Source organism: Musca domestica, unplaced genomic scaffold, assembly GCF_030504385.1.
Source record: "Musca domestica strain aabys unplaced genomic scaffold, Musca_domestica.polishedcontigs.V.1.1 17, whole genome shotgun sequence".
Lineage (NCBI taxonomy): Eukaryota > Metazoa > Arthropoda > Insecta > Diptera > Muscidae > Musca > Musca domestica.
Window position 1 is genome coordinate 1,395,172 of NW_026712230.1, and position 14,481 is coordinate 1,409,652.

Below are 14,481 nucleotides of genomic sequence, written 5' to 3' on the forward strand. Positions count from 1 at the left end.
ATTACGGCATCCGCTATCGAATACAGAATCGTATCGACATGAATTAAGACTCCATTTCATTGTTTCGATGATTGCATTCGATACAAAAATAGACGCGGGCAAAATAAATAGACGCGGCAAAAACTCTCATGGTTGCATTCGACACTTCAATGTAAAGTACTCAATATCGAATGCCATCATCCAAAATTAAAATTACGATATCGTTACTTCTCGATATCGTATGCGGGAATTAGACCCCAGCAACATCAGCAGAAATGGTTCGTAAAGTAAAGAAGCGACTCGATCAAAACCCGCGTCGCAGTTGCCGAAAAATGGCTCGTGGGCGGAACATATATCAATATTACATTCGGAAAATATTGAAAAATGAGTTCGGGGTAAAGCCATTGAAATTCCAAAAAGTGCATGTACTTACATTGCTACAGAAAGAAAATAGACTGAAAAGAGCTAAAAAGTTGCTTCGCTTGGCCGAAAGTGGTAATCAGGCAATTTGGCTTTCTCCGATGAGAAAACATTCGTTGTCCAGCAGTTTGCAAACAAACAAAATTATTATGTTTACTTGCCAAAGTGGTCAGCTGAAAATGTGCATCGGTTGGCCACCAGAACTCAAGAGCCGGCTATGGTGATGGTATGGGCAGCCATAACAGCCGATGGTCGCTCTCCACTCGTATTAATCGACGGTGGCATCGGAATAAATTCCAAAGATTATTCTGGAGGGTGTATTAAAGCCTTGGGCACGCAAACATTTTGGCCGCAGACCTTGGACATTCCAACAGGACTCAGCACCATGGCCACCAAAATCTGTGGATATCAATCCGTTAGAATATTGCGCCTGAAGTATTTTGGAAAGCATGGTTGGCACTAAAAAATACCAAAGTGTCGATCACCTCAAGCAAGCGCTTCGCCGGAATGGGTCAAAATACCGCAGAGCAACATTCGATCACCGTGTGACGGTTTCTTTGGCCGTTTAAAGGCAATAATTCGTGCCAAAGGTGACCAATTCGAAAAAATCTAAACTTTTCTTAAAATTTGATGCTATTTCCGACATAAAAATTATGGCGTTTGACTTTGTTGCAGTTTTTTATCTCACCCTGTACATGAAATATTCCTGTGGTATTAAATTTGGTACTAATGCATAGTGGCCCAATATGTATTGGAGCGTGATATATATTTTTTTTTTATAATCTGGTTCTTAAGTTGTAATAGGAGGTGAAACTGTGTATTTGACTCGTAAGAAGACATGTCCACGCATTTATGTCTGATTAATGAAAATGTTATATAAAATTATAAAAAATAAAATAATTTGTTCAATTTCATTCTTATTTTTTTACACTACATTCTTGCTCACTGCAGAATATACATATGTCCGGTACGTATGTTATTGGCGTGTGTATTTGTGTTATTTACCAAACCTTATCAAATCAGAATGATGATCAGGTAACACATTCATGTCCAAAAAATATATACATACACACACGCACACACACACACACACACACCTCCTAAAGGATTGTTCAGAGGGTCTTAGAAATTTCATTGAAATCTTACCTCTCGGAATAGACGCCATGTTGGTTCCATGTTTGGAAAGAGTATGGCCTGTCTGCTAACGCCGAAACTCATCAAAACCACAGCCAATAAGACAACAAAATAAATCATGTTCTTGACCATCTTGCCCATCATTGTAACGAGAGGACCTACAGCATGGAAAATCAATTAAAATGTGAACAAAAAAAGATTAACCCATTGCGTACCCAAGTATTTGTTAACACCCAAGATGTTTAGTATTCGTAAATACCAGTAGATGCTGTCGACGCAGTAGATTACTCGCCCAATATCCATTGTGTTCGGTCGAAACCGCAGCGAAAGGCCGATAAAGAAAAGTATTATGGCAGCCCCATCACACGGATTCCACATATTCCAAGCCCATACGGAAAATTTATGTCTGCAAGAAAATTTCAAAAGAGATAAATTATGATTCGCCAAAGAAATGTAAAGCAAAGAGACTTACGTAATGGCAACTGGTTCGGAGGAGACAATTTCACGGATTTTTTCAAAACCTAGGGTAGTAATATAAGCAATGGAATATATTTCTTGCCATCGGGGCATTGGTTCCATTTTCACCAGAACCGTAAATGTGAACATTCCCAGGAAAAACATGTAAGCGATCTGTTAAAAAGATATGAAAGATGTTGGAATTCTTATTACATGAGAATTAATAACGGCAGTATCTGGACCAAACAAGAAAACATTTTCATCATTATGTTGAGAGGCCCTATTTTAGCCCTATAGCTTCTAGCACATTAAATTTTTGATCGTAGACTCATCTTTAAGTTTGCCTATTGTCCCGGCCATTAAAAACTTCGTTAAAAATTCCAGGCAGTAATCGAGGTATTTAAGATATGAAATGGACAAAAAACTGATTTTGCAGTCGCTGTACAGGTCACAACTATGAACCAGATGATTTTACAAAAAATAGAGAGTTTTGGGCAAGGCAGACGTCTACAATTTTGACCGGATATTATTATCCGAAATTCCCGTGAAAAATGTCAACACTTTCACTCCACAGCGAAAATTTTTTTTAAGAAAGAAGTAAACAGTTATCAGACACTTGGCAACATCATACTTTAAGCATTACCAGCTAGCCAAATATAATGACTAAAAGTATTTTTATACCCTCCACCTTGGAAAGAAGGGGATATTAACTTTGTCATTCCGTTTGTAACATGTCTAAATATTCGTCGTAGGCCCCATAATGTATATATTCATAAACAGCATAAAATTCTAAGACGATTTAACGATGTCCGTCTGTTTGTCTGTCTGTCTGTTGAAATCACGATACAGGCCACATTATTTAACGAAGAGCGTCAAAATTTAGCAGAATAATTTGTATTGTGTCTAGGATTGTTGGTATTGAAAATGACATATGTAGGTTCACGTTTTGGTATAGTCCCCATATAACGGTACCTCCCGATATTCGGTATTTTGATGATTTTTGTCGCATTTTTTCATGGGCTTGTCTAAAAATTGGTATTTGTTGGTCATAGTGGGTTCTAGCTACGGTGGCGAAGCAATGCATGTATAGGTTCATGTTTTGGTATAGCCCCAATATAACAGTACCTCCCGATATTTGGTATTTTGATGATTTTAGCCACATTTTTCACGAATATGTGTGAGAATTGGTATTTGTAGGTCATAATGGGTGCTAGTTCGTGTGGCGAAACATTGTATGTATAGGTCCACGCTTTTGTATAACCCCCATATAACGGTACCTTCCAATATTCGGTATTTTGATGATTTTTGCCAAATTTTCCCACGAATATGTCTAAAAATTGGTTTTTGTGGGTCATAATTGGTTCTTATGTTTCCATTACCCTAAGGTGGATGGTATTAAAAGTTCGGCCCGGACGAACTTAATGTTTTTTTACGTGTTATAAGTAGAATTCGTTTCTCCACTATGTGAAAATCGAAAAAAAAAAAAAAAAACACTTTTGTCTACTGTTGATGGAAAATTACAGTACGTTTATATATATGAGGGTTAACCCACTTGATTTGGATTTTAATTGTCATATCCATTACTTTAACTTCAAATAAATCCTCTCAAAGTAGGTTAACCCTACAAAAAGTTCTAACGTAAACATGGCATTAAGTTTGTTTAAATTACCTTGCAATGGGATATTTGACTGCAAGGATTTTGCTGTGAATGATGCTTGACGTCTGAGTTGTAAAATTAAATCATCTATTATTAATTCTAACAAACAAAATAACCGATACATACGAACTTTGATACAGAGCGGCACAGAAAAAAACTTGTTTAATATAATTTGTTATTTTTTTTTCAGTATTTCGCAGAAAATACTTGGACAATTTATAATGGACCAACACACAAGTGAACAACGTGCCCAAAACGTTGAAATTTGCTCTTCAAATCAACGGTACATTGTCCGGACTCAGCGTGTATACCGTCGTCAATTTAATGTGCACCTTTTCAGTCGCCAATAAATTGTCTAGTTGCAAATGTTCGACAAGAAGGGGCAATAAGGAATCTTTCAGGTTTCGGCAGACTTCGAACTGTCCACATGTTTGACAATATTCAAATAGTACAGGTGAGTATCCAGAAACATCAATCAGGAGACGTTCAACACAGCTCTCAAGAGCTTCGCTGCAACGAATGTTGCATACCATAAGAATGTTTCCATATAAATTCAGCAGAAATAGACTCCGACACATAACCAGAAGAAAAACTTGACTATGCAATTTATTTTCAGCAAAAAGCAAAAGAGAATCCTAATTTTATTCGAAACTTAGTTAAGAGCGATAAAACCAATTTCCAATTAAATGAATTCGTTAATAAGCAAAACTGTACGACATGAGCTACGGAAAGCCTGAGAGTACTTCATCAACGACAATTACACCCAGTTAAGTGTACCGTTTGGAGCGGTGTCTTTTCAGAAAGGCTCTTATTTATTGAAAATGAACGAGGTGATCGATGTCGGGTCATGTTGGAAATTTTTATAAGGCCTGTCGTGGTAAACTTTTAAAATACCGCACGCTGCCAGACCACAATGACACTTATACGCAACATCTTTGGTGAAGAAATAATTTCGCGTAGAAGCAATTTTAATTGGCTTTCGCGTTCCCGGGTTTAAACGCTCCAGACTTTTTACTTTGGGGTTATTTATAGGGAATGTTTATCTTAATATGCCTAAGATTATTGAGGAATTAAAAACCAATATTCGAGACGAAATTGGCAGATATTCGATCGCAATATTTAGGGGACAACTCCATACCAGAACTTAATCAGATCATGGTTAATTAAAAAAAAAAAAAAAACAGTTAAGAAATGTTGTTAAGGCAACTGAATTCCAAATATAATAGACTGTAAACTGCGCACAACAAACCTAAACTGGCTTAAGTGCATGTCCACCAGGACTCTTTAATCTAACCCTTCGAGACAAAATTAAAAATATAACACCGGAAGTTTTACAAAAGGTCATGGCAAATATGTAGGAAAGAGCACATTTGATGATGGAAAAATAGCCACCACTTGCGGGATATCATTTTTAATAACTAATCTTAAACGATTCCATATAAATGTACTGCATTAAAAAAAGATAGACAAATATGTCTTAAATAAAAGTTTACCACCTCGATCTTTCTGGACTACCCTGTATTTACAAAGTGTTCCAACTGATCTTCACAATATATTCGGGGACTTCTGTTAGTCAAAAGGGTTTTAGGACCTTACTCTCAGTGAAAATCGATGTAAAATTTTATAAACTACTTACCGAGTCAGCCCAGAATTTCGTTATGGGTGCTGTGTAGAACTCGTAGACCTTCTTCTTTAATCGCAGTGGCTGATGCTGCTTAATTTCGTAGTCGGTGTTGTGAATAAAATCACGAAATTGCGATGGATCGGAGTCTGTCAGAGATACCTGTTTGTTTTAATTGTTTCCGAAGAAAATAACAAAAATAAAAAAATTAAAGTGTTAATAAAAATTAGAAATTAAAAAAAAAATCACTGAGCTCAAGCAGTGGCAAATAGATATGTATATTGACAAATATAATACACTGAAGCAAATATTATTTACAAATTTTATTTAACTATTCGGGCGGACCAATGGAAATTAAATGACCCAATAACCACATAGAATGCTTCGATTGAAAAAAAAAGAACACAGTTGACATTCAAATACATTCATAGATGTATGATGAATATTTCGTTCAATATAAACTTTAAATATTAGAGAGATTTCATTGTTGCATTATACGGCATGCTAAATAACTAAAGTTCGATTGAAAATAACATGAACTGTAGAAAATCTACTCTTGCAAATTAATTATTCAAAAAATTATATATTTTGATAATGAAGTTGAAGTTCCAAGATAATACTTGAAGAATTCAATTGAAATTAAATGGTTATAGTAGATGGCTAAAACATAAGTTATTTGGTATTAATAATTTATCGTATGTGGAGTTTGAATTTAATAAAAAGGCTGAATCATTAATCAGTAAAATTTTCCTCGATATATTCAAGAAGTCTAAAAGGTTATACATAATTTAAAAGTTCTATGTACATGTGTGTGAGAGAGAGGTCAGATCTGAAATCACTTAAATGCATGACTGACGAGAGGGATGAAAGCAAGAATAACCAAGACAAGGACATCCGTCCGGAAGGCTGCAATCTAACATTGTACCAAAATTTAGGGGCTCAAATTAACCCAAAATAAAATTTTCCTGATTTTGTAGTCTATCAACATGAGGAGAGAGTTAGGTACAATCTAATCAAGAATATTTTGGTTATTGGCGTTATCCTTCTGAAACGATTGTTTGTTGGAGAATTTTGCAAAAACTCACTCGCAGTAGGGCTTTAACTCTGAAATGTATTTTAATATTTATGAATTCTTAGAGTTTAGTTAAGATTTAGATTTTTGATGTATAGTAGAACTATATGATTAATAATTTAGTAGAATATTTAGACTTTCTTCGATCCTGTTTATAGGTAGTTTTTAGCTATGTTTTGAAAAAAAAAAAAAATACCAAAAATACTAGTTTGAGAGTTAAGATTTCTGACCGAAATAATCCTGGTATTGATAACAATAATATTTCAAGAAATGTGAAAAAATGAAATTACTTTGCTAAGAAAACTTTCAAAACGACCGAACATGTGTCATCTATTTTTAGTTCTTCTTTCACTAACTCCGATTTCACCCGTAATTATTTGTTGGGTTACACAGAGATATTAGGAAATAACAGAAGATCAATATTGTTGGTGGCCTAATATCACTCTCTTGTCGCTCTCTACTTCTTGGAACCCACGTCATGGGCAAATATTCAAAATGTTTTGCACTTATCTCTCAAAATAATATATAACCTTTAAACCGTATTCCCGTTTTTTACAGTAAAAAATCAAAACGAAAAAACTGAAAAAAAAACCATATCGAGTATTATGTCTTTGTGCATATTTTGTTACAGGCAAAAATAATGAGATAGACCCATAGTTCCTTTTGATGATCTGCATAGAATCACATTCATCTGTTTATGTATTTTTGTAAACAAAGTAAAAGTCGAATTTAATACCCTACCCACATGTAATTCGTTTCACACAAGGACAAGCCCTATTGGAATTAGAGATAATCGATCAAAATTTAGATATAACTCCCATATATATCTTCGTCCGATTTGCCTTTTATTGTGCCCCAAACGACTAAATTGAGCCTAGAAAAAAGTATGTAAAAATTGGTGAAGGTGTGTTCAGATATAGCTATAGCTCCAATATATATTGTTCATCCGATTTGTAATACTTGTTCTCCACAGCCGTAATATATATTCGGAGAAATATATTAAATAGAGCTCAGAATTGGATATATCTCCAAAAAAGTTATTTTTTAGGGAGATTTGAGAGAATTTAAAGTATATTTACATATAAAACATATAATATAATTAAGTGACAAATTTTGTCGGGAAAAAATTGTGGCATCATTTCGAACGTCTTAGTTTTTATGGACAACGATGTATTTTTAAAACGTTTACCAGTCTTCCCGACGAGGTAGTTCTCTCACGAGCGAGTTTAACGATGAATGCACAAATATTACTTTGTTCTCCTCAAGCATTATTTTTGTGAAATATGAGTATAAATTCCGTTTCGAAATTTCTGATTTCGTCACGATGTTTTTTACCACCTCGTAATGCATCATTAGTTCTTCATAATTATATCTCTAAGTTATAGCATCGTTTTGCTCTTGGAAATATAATTATACCCAAGCAGAATAAAACTTTTCTGTGAATCGTATATCTACATTTTTCTCTTATTGCTAAAAATAGGCATTTCCTTCGATATTTTAAATGGCGGTCTCGAAAAAAATAATTTATGTATGGTAAGATGAAAACTAGAATTGATAGCATATTTATGAGGTTATGACAGCAACAACAATTAAAGTACGGCATAAGCAGTTCTACACGTGGCGTAATTTCTAAAGTTTTTTTTTTTTTCATTTTTATATAAATTTTATTTTATCAAGCTGTAAGAAATTTCAATAAAATATTAAAGATTTACGAATATTATTTCGCTTACGAATATTTTCAATTAACAAAACAGATGTCAAAATAATTTACAGATAGATACGAATCTAGCGCTAATGAAATGAATTAAACTAATGAAGAAGTGTTTAAATTGTTTTAAGCCGTGCCGAAAGTTTTGTGCAAACAAGAGATCAGTTTCTAAATCTAAAAGCGTTGACAAAATCTAAAGAGAGAAATAGAAAAGAGTTACATAAACTAACTTTGGAGGGGGGTTCTTCCGCTCCGGCAGTGAGATTAACCTGAAATTAATCAGTTGGGTGATATGAATTCAAATCTAAGTAGGCGTACAGAAAATTCGAAGATATTAATAGAAATAATTGTATTTATAAAAAAAGTTAAATAGATATTAATTCATTCATTATTTGAATACTTTTGATTTATGTGGCAAAATATAGGTTTGTTGCTGTAGTAGTTATTATTTTTCTGTATGTATTAGGTAGCTGTGAATGTGTTAGTAGCTAAAAAAATGACTACATTTCTATGGCTAGAATTTCATTGCTTTACATTTTTAGGTTATGCAGCTAACAATATTTTTGTATATATTTTTATTGAATTTAGATATGTCGATTATTGTTTTCGCCCAAGGAGTCTTACTTTTTTGTCCACAAATGGTTTTTGAGAAATTATACAGGGTTGCCCATATTCGACGGACCTTTGGGCCCTTTGGGCTTATTCCAATCGACGAGGCTTGTCCGCAGGTAACATTCTTTGCGTCAACTCAATTTTGTACGGGGATAAATGCAAATCAATGCGAATAATCCGTTGTAAAGTGGACCGAGCCATGCCCAACTGCTGAGAACGGCGTTTTTGGGATGTTCTTGGGGACCTCTCAACACTGGCGCGAACGGCAGCGATATTCTCGGGCGATCACCTTGGTCGACTTTTATATGGCCTCTTCGGATTAGAAAGAGCCTTACCAGTCGAAAATTTTTCGTATAAATGCTTAATGGTGTTCTTAGAAGGCGCACTTCTCACATTTTTTAATGTTTTAAAACCACGTTGAGTTTTCACAATTGACTTCAATTGACTATTTCAGAGCGCTCGCGTGGCGTGTATTGGTTCATGGTAAGAATCTGCTTGGACTGACGCTTCAAACGCGGTATGTCATTAAGCGATGTGACATCTCTGTCAAAAGTTATGGCGTTGCCAGATGGGTCCGTCGAATATGGGCAACCCTGTATTATTTTTTTAAAGAATTTGTTCTACGCTGAAAAAAAAAAACTGAAATTTCTCCATCACTCTTACAACTTCAACGTTGGAAAAATATATAGATTTTATATCCTTAAGGACAATTAGTCGAAAATAGGATTTTCGTTTCACGAATTTCAATGGCAAACGTCGAGAAGCAAGAAACCAATTGTAGATTAAGGACACTGGGTCACATTGAATCTTAAGGGCCAGTTGACATTATATCAGTAATTCTTAAACATTCGGGCCCAATTATAAAATAGAAAATATCTAGATACCGTGATGGAATTCAAACGTGATAATGTAATTTCTTTATAGTGACTTCTTACAAGTGACTATCGTTAGAGCACTCCAGCATTTAAATGTGAATAAATCGTTTGTGTCTCGTACCATCGCTCCTTACTGTGATACTGGTAGCGTAGCCCGACGTCAAGGAAGTGGACGGAAGAAAACAGCAACATCAGCAGAAATGGATCGAAAAGTAAAGAAGCGAATTGATCGAAACCCGCGTCGCTGTGGCCGAAAAATGGCCATTGAAATTCCAAAAAGTGCAAGAACTTACACCGCAACAGAAAGAAAATATACTCAAAAGAGCTAAAGATATGCTTCGCTTGGTCGAAAGTGGTGAACTGCCGAGTTTGGTTTTCTCCGATGAGAAAACATTCGTTGTCCAGCAGTTTGTAAACAAACAAAATGATCGTGTTTACTTGCCAAAGAGGTCAGATGAACTCTAGCGCCGGCCAGAACCAGAACTCAAGCGCCGGCTATGGTGATGGTGTGTGCCGCCATAACAGCCGATGGTCGGTCTCCGCTCGTTTTAATTGACAGTGGCATCAGAATAAATGCTGAATATTATCGCGAAAATGTTCTGGAGGGTGTATTAAAACCTTGGGCACGCAAACATTCCAACAGAACACAGCACCATCGCACTCAGCACGTTCCACCCAAGAATGGTTACAAAATGAGGTTCTTGGCTTCATTCCCAAAAAACTCGGGATACCAATCCGTTGGACTATTGTGTCTGGAGTATTTTGGAAAGCAAGGTTGGCACTAAAAAATACCAAAGTGTCGATCACCTCAAGCAAGTGCTTCGCCGGGAATGAACCAAAATACCGCAGAGCAACATTCGGGTAGCTTGTGACTGTTTCATTGGCCGTTTGAAGGCCATAATTCGTGCCAAAGGTGACCAATTCGAACAAATCAACAAAATTCAATAAAATTTAAAAAAGATATGTAAAAATTATGGTGTTTGACTTTTTTTATATTTTTTTTTTTAGTTTTTTAATCTTACCCTGTAATTCGGTAACTAGTCTTTGTTGATGTAAATTTAGCAAGATTTCAAACTGATGTTTAATTTTGTGTCCATGAACTACCCAACTAAATAATTTAATGCTCCTTAGTAATATTTTCCATAACGAAATATGCTTATTTCAGCTCACAGCACTCGTTGCTATTTTGAATTGATTTCAATATTTCATCCTTTTTCAATCAAATATTGTTGGCTGTATACACTTCCAAATTCTTTTACCAAGGACGACTACTTCAAAACTTATGTAAATATACTCAATTGTGAAAACCTTCCTAACTACGGGTTTCTACGATTGGTGTAGTACTGGGTACATTTTGCAGAATACATTTTACGGTATTAAATAAGAAGCCAAGTTTAATTACTAATACGATAGTGGAAAGATTGAAAGAAGAGTATTTTCAGTGTGTTCAAAAGAAGTGCTTATTTTGGTGTTCAAGAGATAAAAAGAAAAGATTCGGCCAGAGGTCAAAACAATTATTAAAGAAAAGAGATTGAAATCAAATGAAAATAGAATTGCCAATGCCAGGAAAAAATGTTGGTCTTTAGTTATCTTTCTATATATGTAAATAATGTATGTATGTATGTGACTGGAGTTGTTGTTTTTTCGTTTTGTTTTGTTCATATTCCAAAAACTGTGATAAAATGAAAGATGTAGTGAAATAAAAATGCATTTTACTCACTTTTCCGTTTTCATGAACTTTGGTGTCACGCAATGAATATGTGTCCGCCAAAAGTGCCTGCAAAGGTTTCAATGCGGAGTTTCACGGTATCAATCAAGATTTTTTTAAGAGTTCATTTATTAGGCAAACAATTAATGAGTTAATCAATCAATCTTCATTCACATTTCTATTAACTAATGCAACAAATCAATCCAATAAATCTACTTGCACACGAAATATTTGTTATAGACAGACAAAGGGGATTTTTGCAGACCATTTTCAGATTTTTTGTCAGTTACAATTTTTGAGCGTCTTCGAGTGAAAGAAAAATAATTTTGATTTTAAGGAAATGTGAAACAACATTCGACTGACACAACTATAGAGTTCAACGACATAAACTAAGACTGGAACAAAAAATACATTTTTTTGAAATTAAATAAATGTAAAAATAAAAAAAACGGGGGTAAAATACAATGTACACTTCACTTAAATACTCAAAGAGTGCCATAGTTTACAAAACTCTATGATTCTGTCATCATTTATTTCAGTAATGATGAAATTCAAAAAAAGAGTCTTTTTTTCAGTTATGGCACCAGTTGATTAGCTAAGCAATATTTACTTAATTTTGTTTTTACAAAAAATTTGGAACACACTTTATATATTCACAAACAGATCGAAATTGGTTTACAGATGCGCCTTGGCAAATATCAAGTAATTTGGAATGTTAAATAAAAGACAATTCATAAAAAGACCAGTTACGTATTTGTGAAATGACCTAGGTACTATTTCAATATCATTAGACCGGGAAATTTTATGCATTATCTATAGCTGTTTCGTTCGACGTTAAATTTGGATTCTAGGTGTATTGGTTTTGGCTCCTGATAAAAATGTCATAATAATATATTAATATTCATTAATGTTTCCTAAATTGGACCAAAAACAAAAACATATATGCATTTGCATATATCAACTTAACGTGAAATCATATAAAGTAATATTAACATAAAGTTTTTACATTTTTTTTAAAGAGGCGGTACACATTAATCGTAGTTCCTTCATGCCGAGTTTTGATACCCATGGAAATGAAAACACTAAAAATTATGTTCGAATTAATCGTTCCGAATTATATTAACAAGATAGTTTTTCGATTCCTAACAATAATACATGTGTGTGATGGAAACCATTTCGACTACTAATCCTTTTACTGAACCAATGATTCAATTTTCAAAAAAAAAAAATGTTTTAAAAGAAACTAGACAATTTCCCAACCACGCTACACAAAAAGAATAGTAACTCATTGCGGGCTTGATGTAAGGGTAATTTGAGTATTTGAATATTTGCTGTTCCCCCTGTAACTGAATTGTTAGCTGGGAAAGAAAATTCGATCCAGCTTTCATTATTCTAATTACGGTTCTCATTTCCAATAGGATATTCAACACATTTTTCAACAAAAATCTATAGTAGAGACGTTAAGATAATTGTAGACGGTAGACCATAATGCGATCGACTAAAGTTCGTATACCATTCGATCGCCAATCCTTATACACGGCCCTAACACCTGCGAGCTGAAAGCCACTTCAACAATTTTCCGGTTAACTATCCATCGAACGGGAACTGAACACTCGACGTTCATTCGTCGGAATTCCTGATCATCTTCATATCGTCAATATCGTAACTCCCGATTAACCACAACCTGTTGCAACTCGACAAACATCCATAAGGTCTCGATTTCCTTCTAATCGTCTGCAATCCGAACATTATTCCCGATTACATACTTCGTCTACATCCTAATTTTTTAATATCATGATATCCGACTACCAGCACATCGTCAGCAAACCGATGTCCCTACATCATAGTTTCCGATTAACGTCAACAAACTGAATATGGAATCATTAATTACAACATCCATTTATCTCTGATGTCAATTCGCTTTAGTGGATCCTTATGAAGATCTTGGCTGCGATTGAGTTTTCCTCAGCCAGCGAGAAAACCATGATACAATTTACAAAGAAATTAAGGTTGATTTATTAAAAGCTATAGGAAAGTCGTTAAAAAAAAAATAAATAAATAAAAAACAAATTAAAAGGTATCAGTCGGTTTTGCCAACATATGGTATATCATCGCCCTGAAACTGAAATTTATTATAATATATTTTGATATGTGTTGTGATTATTCACAATGATGACTAATTATGAGCCAGGTACGATGGTACGTACCACGTACCCATATTTATATTACATCTATTGATTTTGAGTTACACGAAGTTTGAAGCAAATAGCTGATTTTTTCGCTTGTTGTGATGCTCATAATTATTCAAAATGTTGTCCCCTTGTGCTATCAGATATCAGAAGGAATCACATATTCACATCTTGTGCTGATAAAAATATTGCGATGTGCCAATTAATGTGGGTTATGGGAATTCAAAATTGTTACCAGGTGTAGGTAATTTGTGAGAGCTATAGGTATTCAAAATGTTTATCCTTTGTGGGGAGGTACCAAAAGAACTGGTCCGATATACACATCTAGAGTTGGTAGAATTATTGAAATGTACCTTTTAAAATAACCGTGCTATTATTATTTCACATTTTATAAGGCTATGATTATTCAAATTTATGACCCTCCGTGAGAGAGGTACTAGAAGGAATGGGCCGATATTTGAACAAAATCTGGTGATTTTTTTCATTTTTATGAGATAAATTATTTTCTTTCAAAAATTTGAACTTTTTGGTTGGGAGGTACCAGAAATAGTTGGCCGATATTGCCCATCTCCGAACTCGATCTGAATTTGATAATAATAAAACAGAGTTACGTGATCATCAGCCAGACAGATAGGCGGACGGACATCGCTAGATCGAAAATGTCCTGAAAAGGTTTCAGTCCAAAGAGACCTGGGGTCTCAAACAGTTATTTCGATGAAACACGTTTTGGACGCAGCAAATGATATATACTCCCTGTAGGCATACGGCTGAGAATACTAACATCACATTAATTCAGAAAAATGAAGAAACTTTTTATTTTTCTTTATAGTACTGTCCATATAATTTAATGATGGAAAGATTATTTTATGCAAATGTTGCCTCCGACTGCGCCACAAATGGTCCATCAGTTAAATAAAATTTTGGCTTTTCAAAATATCGACGAATAAATGCTTCAATGCTGTCTTCCAGAGCGTCAATTGAAGCGATCTTGTCTGCGTAGACATGAGCCTTATAAATCACGCGATCTATAAATGCTCAACGAACTCGCAT

The 14,481-nt window shown here is 34.5% G+C and overlaps 1 protein-coding gene across 9 annotated transcripts in view; it reads right to left on the bottom strand.

Annotated features, from left to right (window-relative positions):
- Positions 1–14,481, bottom strand: part of LOC131801561 (transient receptor potential cation channel trpm-like) — a 153,171-nt gene that overhangs the window by 15,505 nt on the left and 123,185 nt on the right. For 4 of the 9 annotated variants that reach the window (XM_059120350.1, XM_059120348.1, XM_059120351.1 and 1 more), the window contains 6 exons: positions 11,255–11,311; positions 8,278–8,316; positions 5,283–5,429; positions 2,006–2,163; positions 1,749–1,939; positions 1,546–1,691 (listed from right to left, as the gene is read on the bottom strand). In XM_059120350.1, coding sequence (XP_058976333.1) covers positions 1,546–1,691; positions 1,749–1,939; positions 2,006–2,163; positions 5,283–5,429; positions 8,278–8,316; positions 11,255–11,311 — 738 coding nt within the window. The remainder of the gene's footprint in view (positions 1–1,545; positions 1,692–1,748; positions 1,940–2,005; positions 2,164–5,282; positions 5,430–8,277; positions 8,317–11,254; positions 11,312–14,481) is intronic. The other 5 variants (XM_059120352.1, XM_059120347.1, XM_059120345.1 and 2 more) reach the window with 2 other exon arrangements.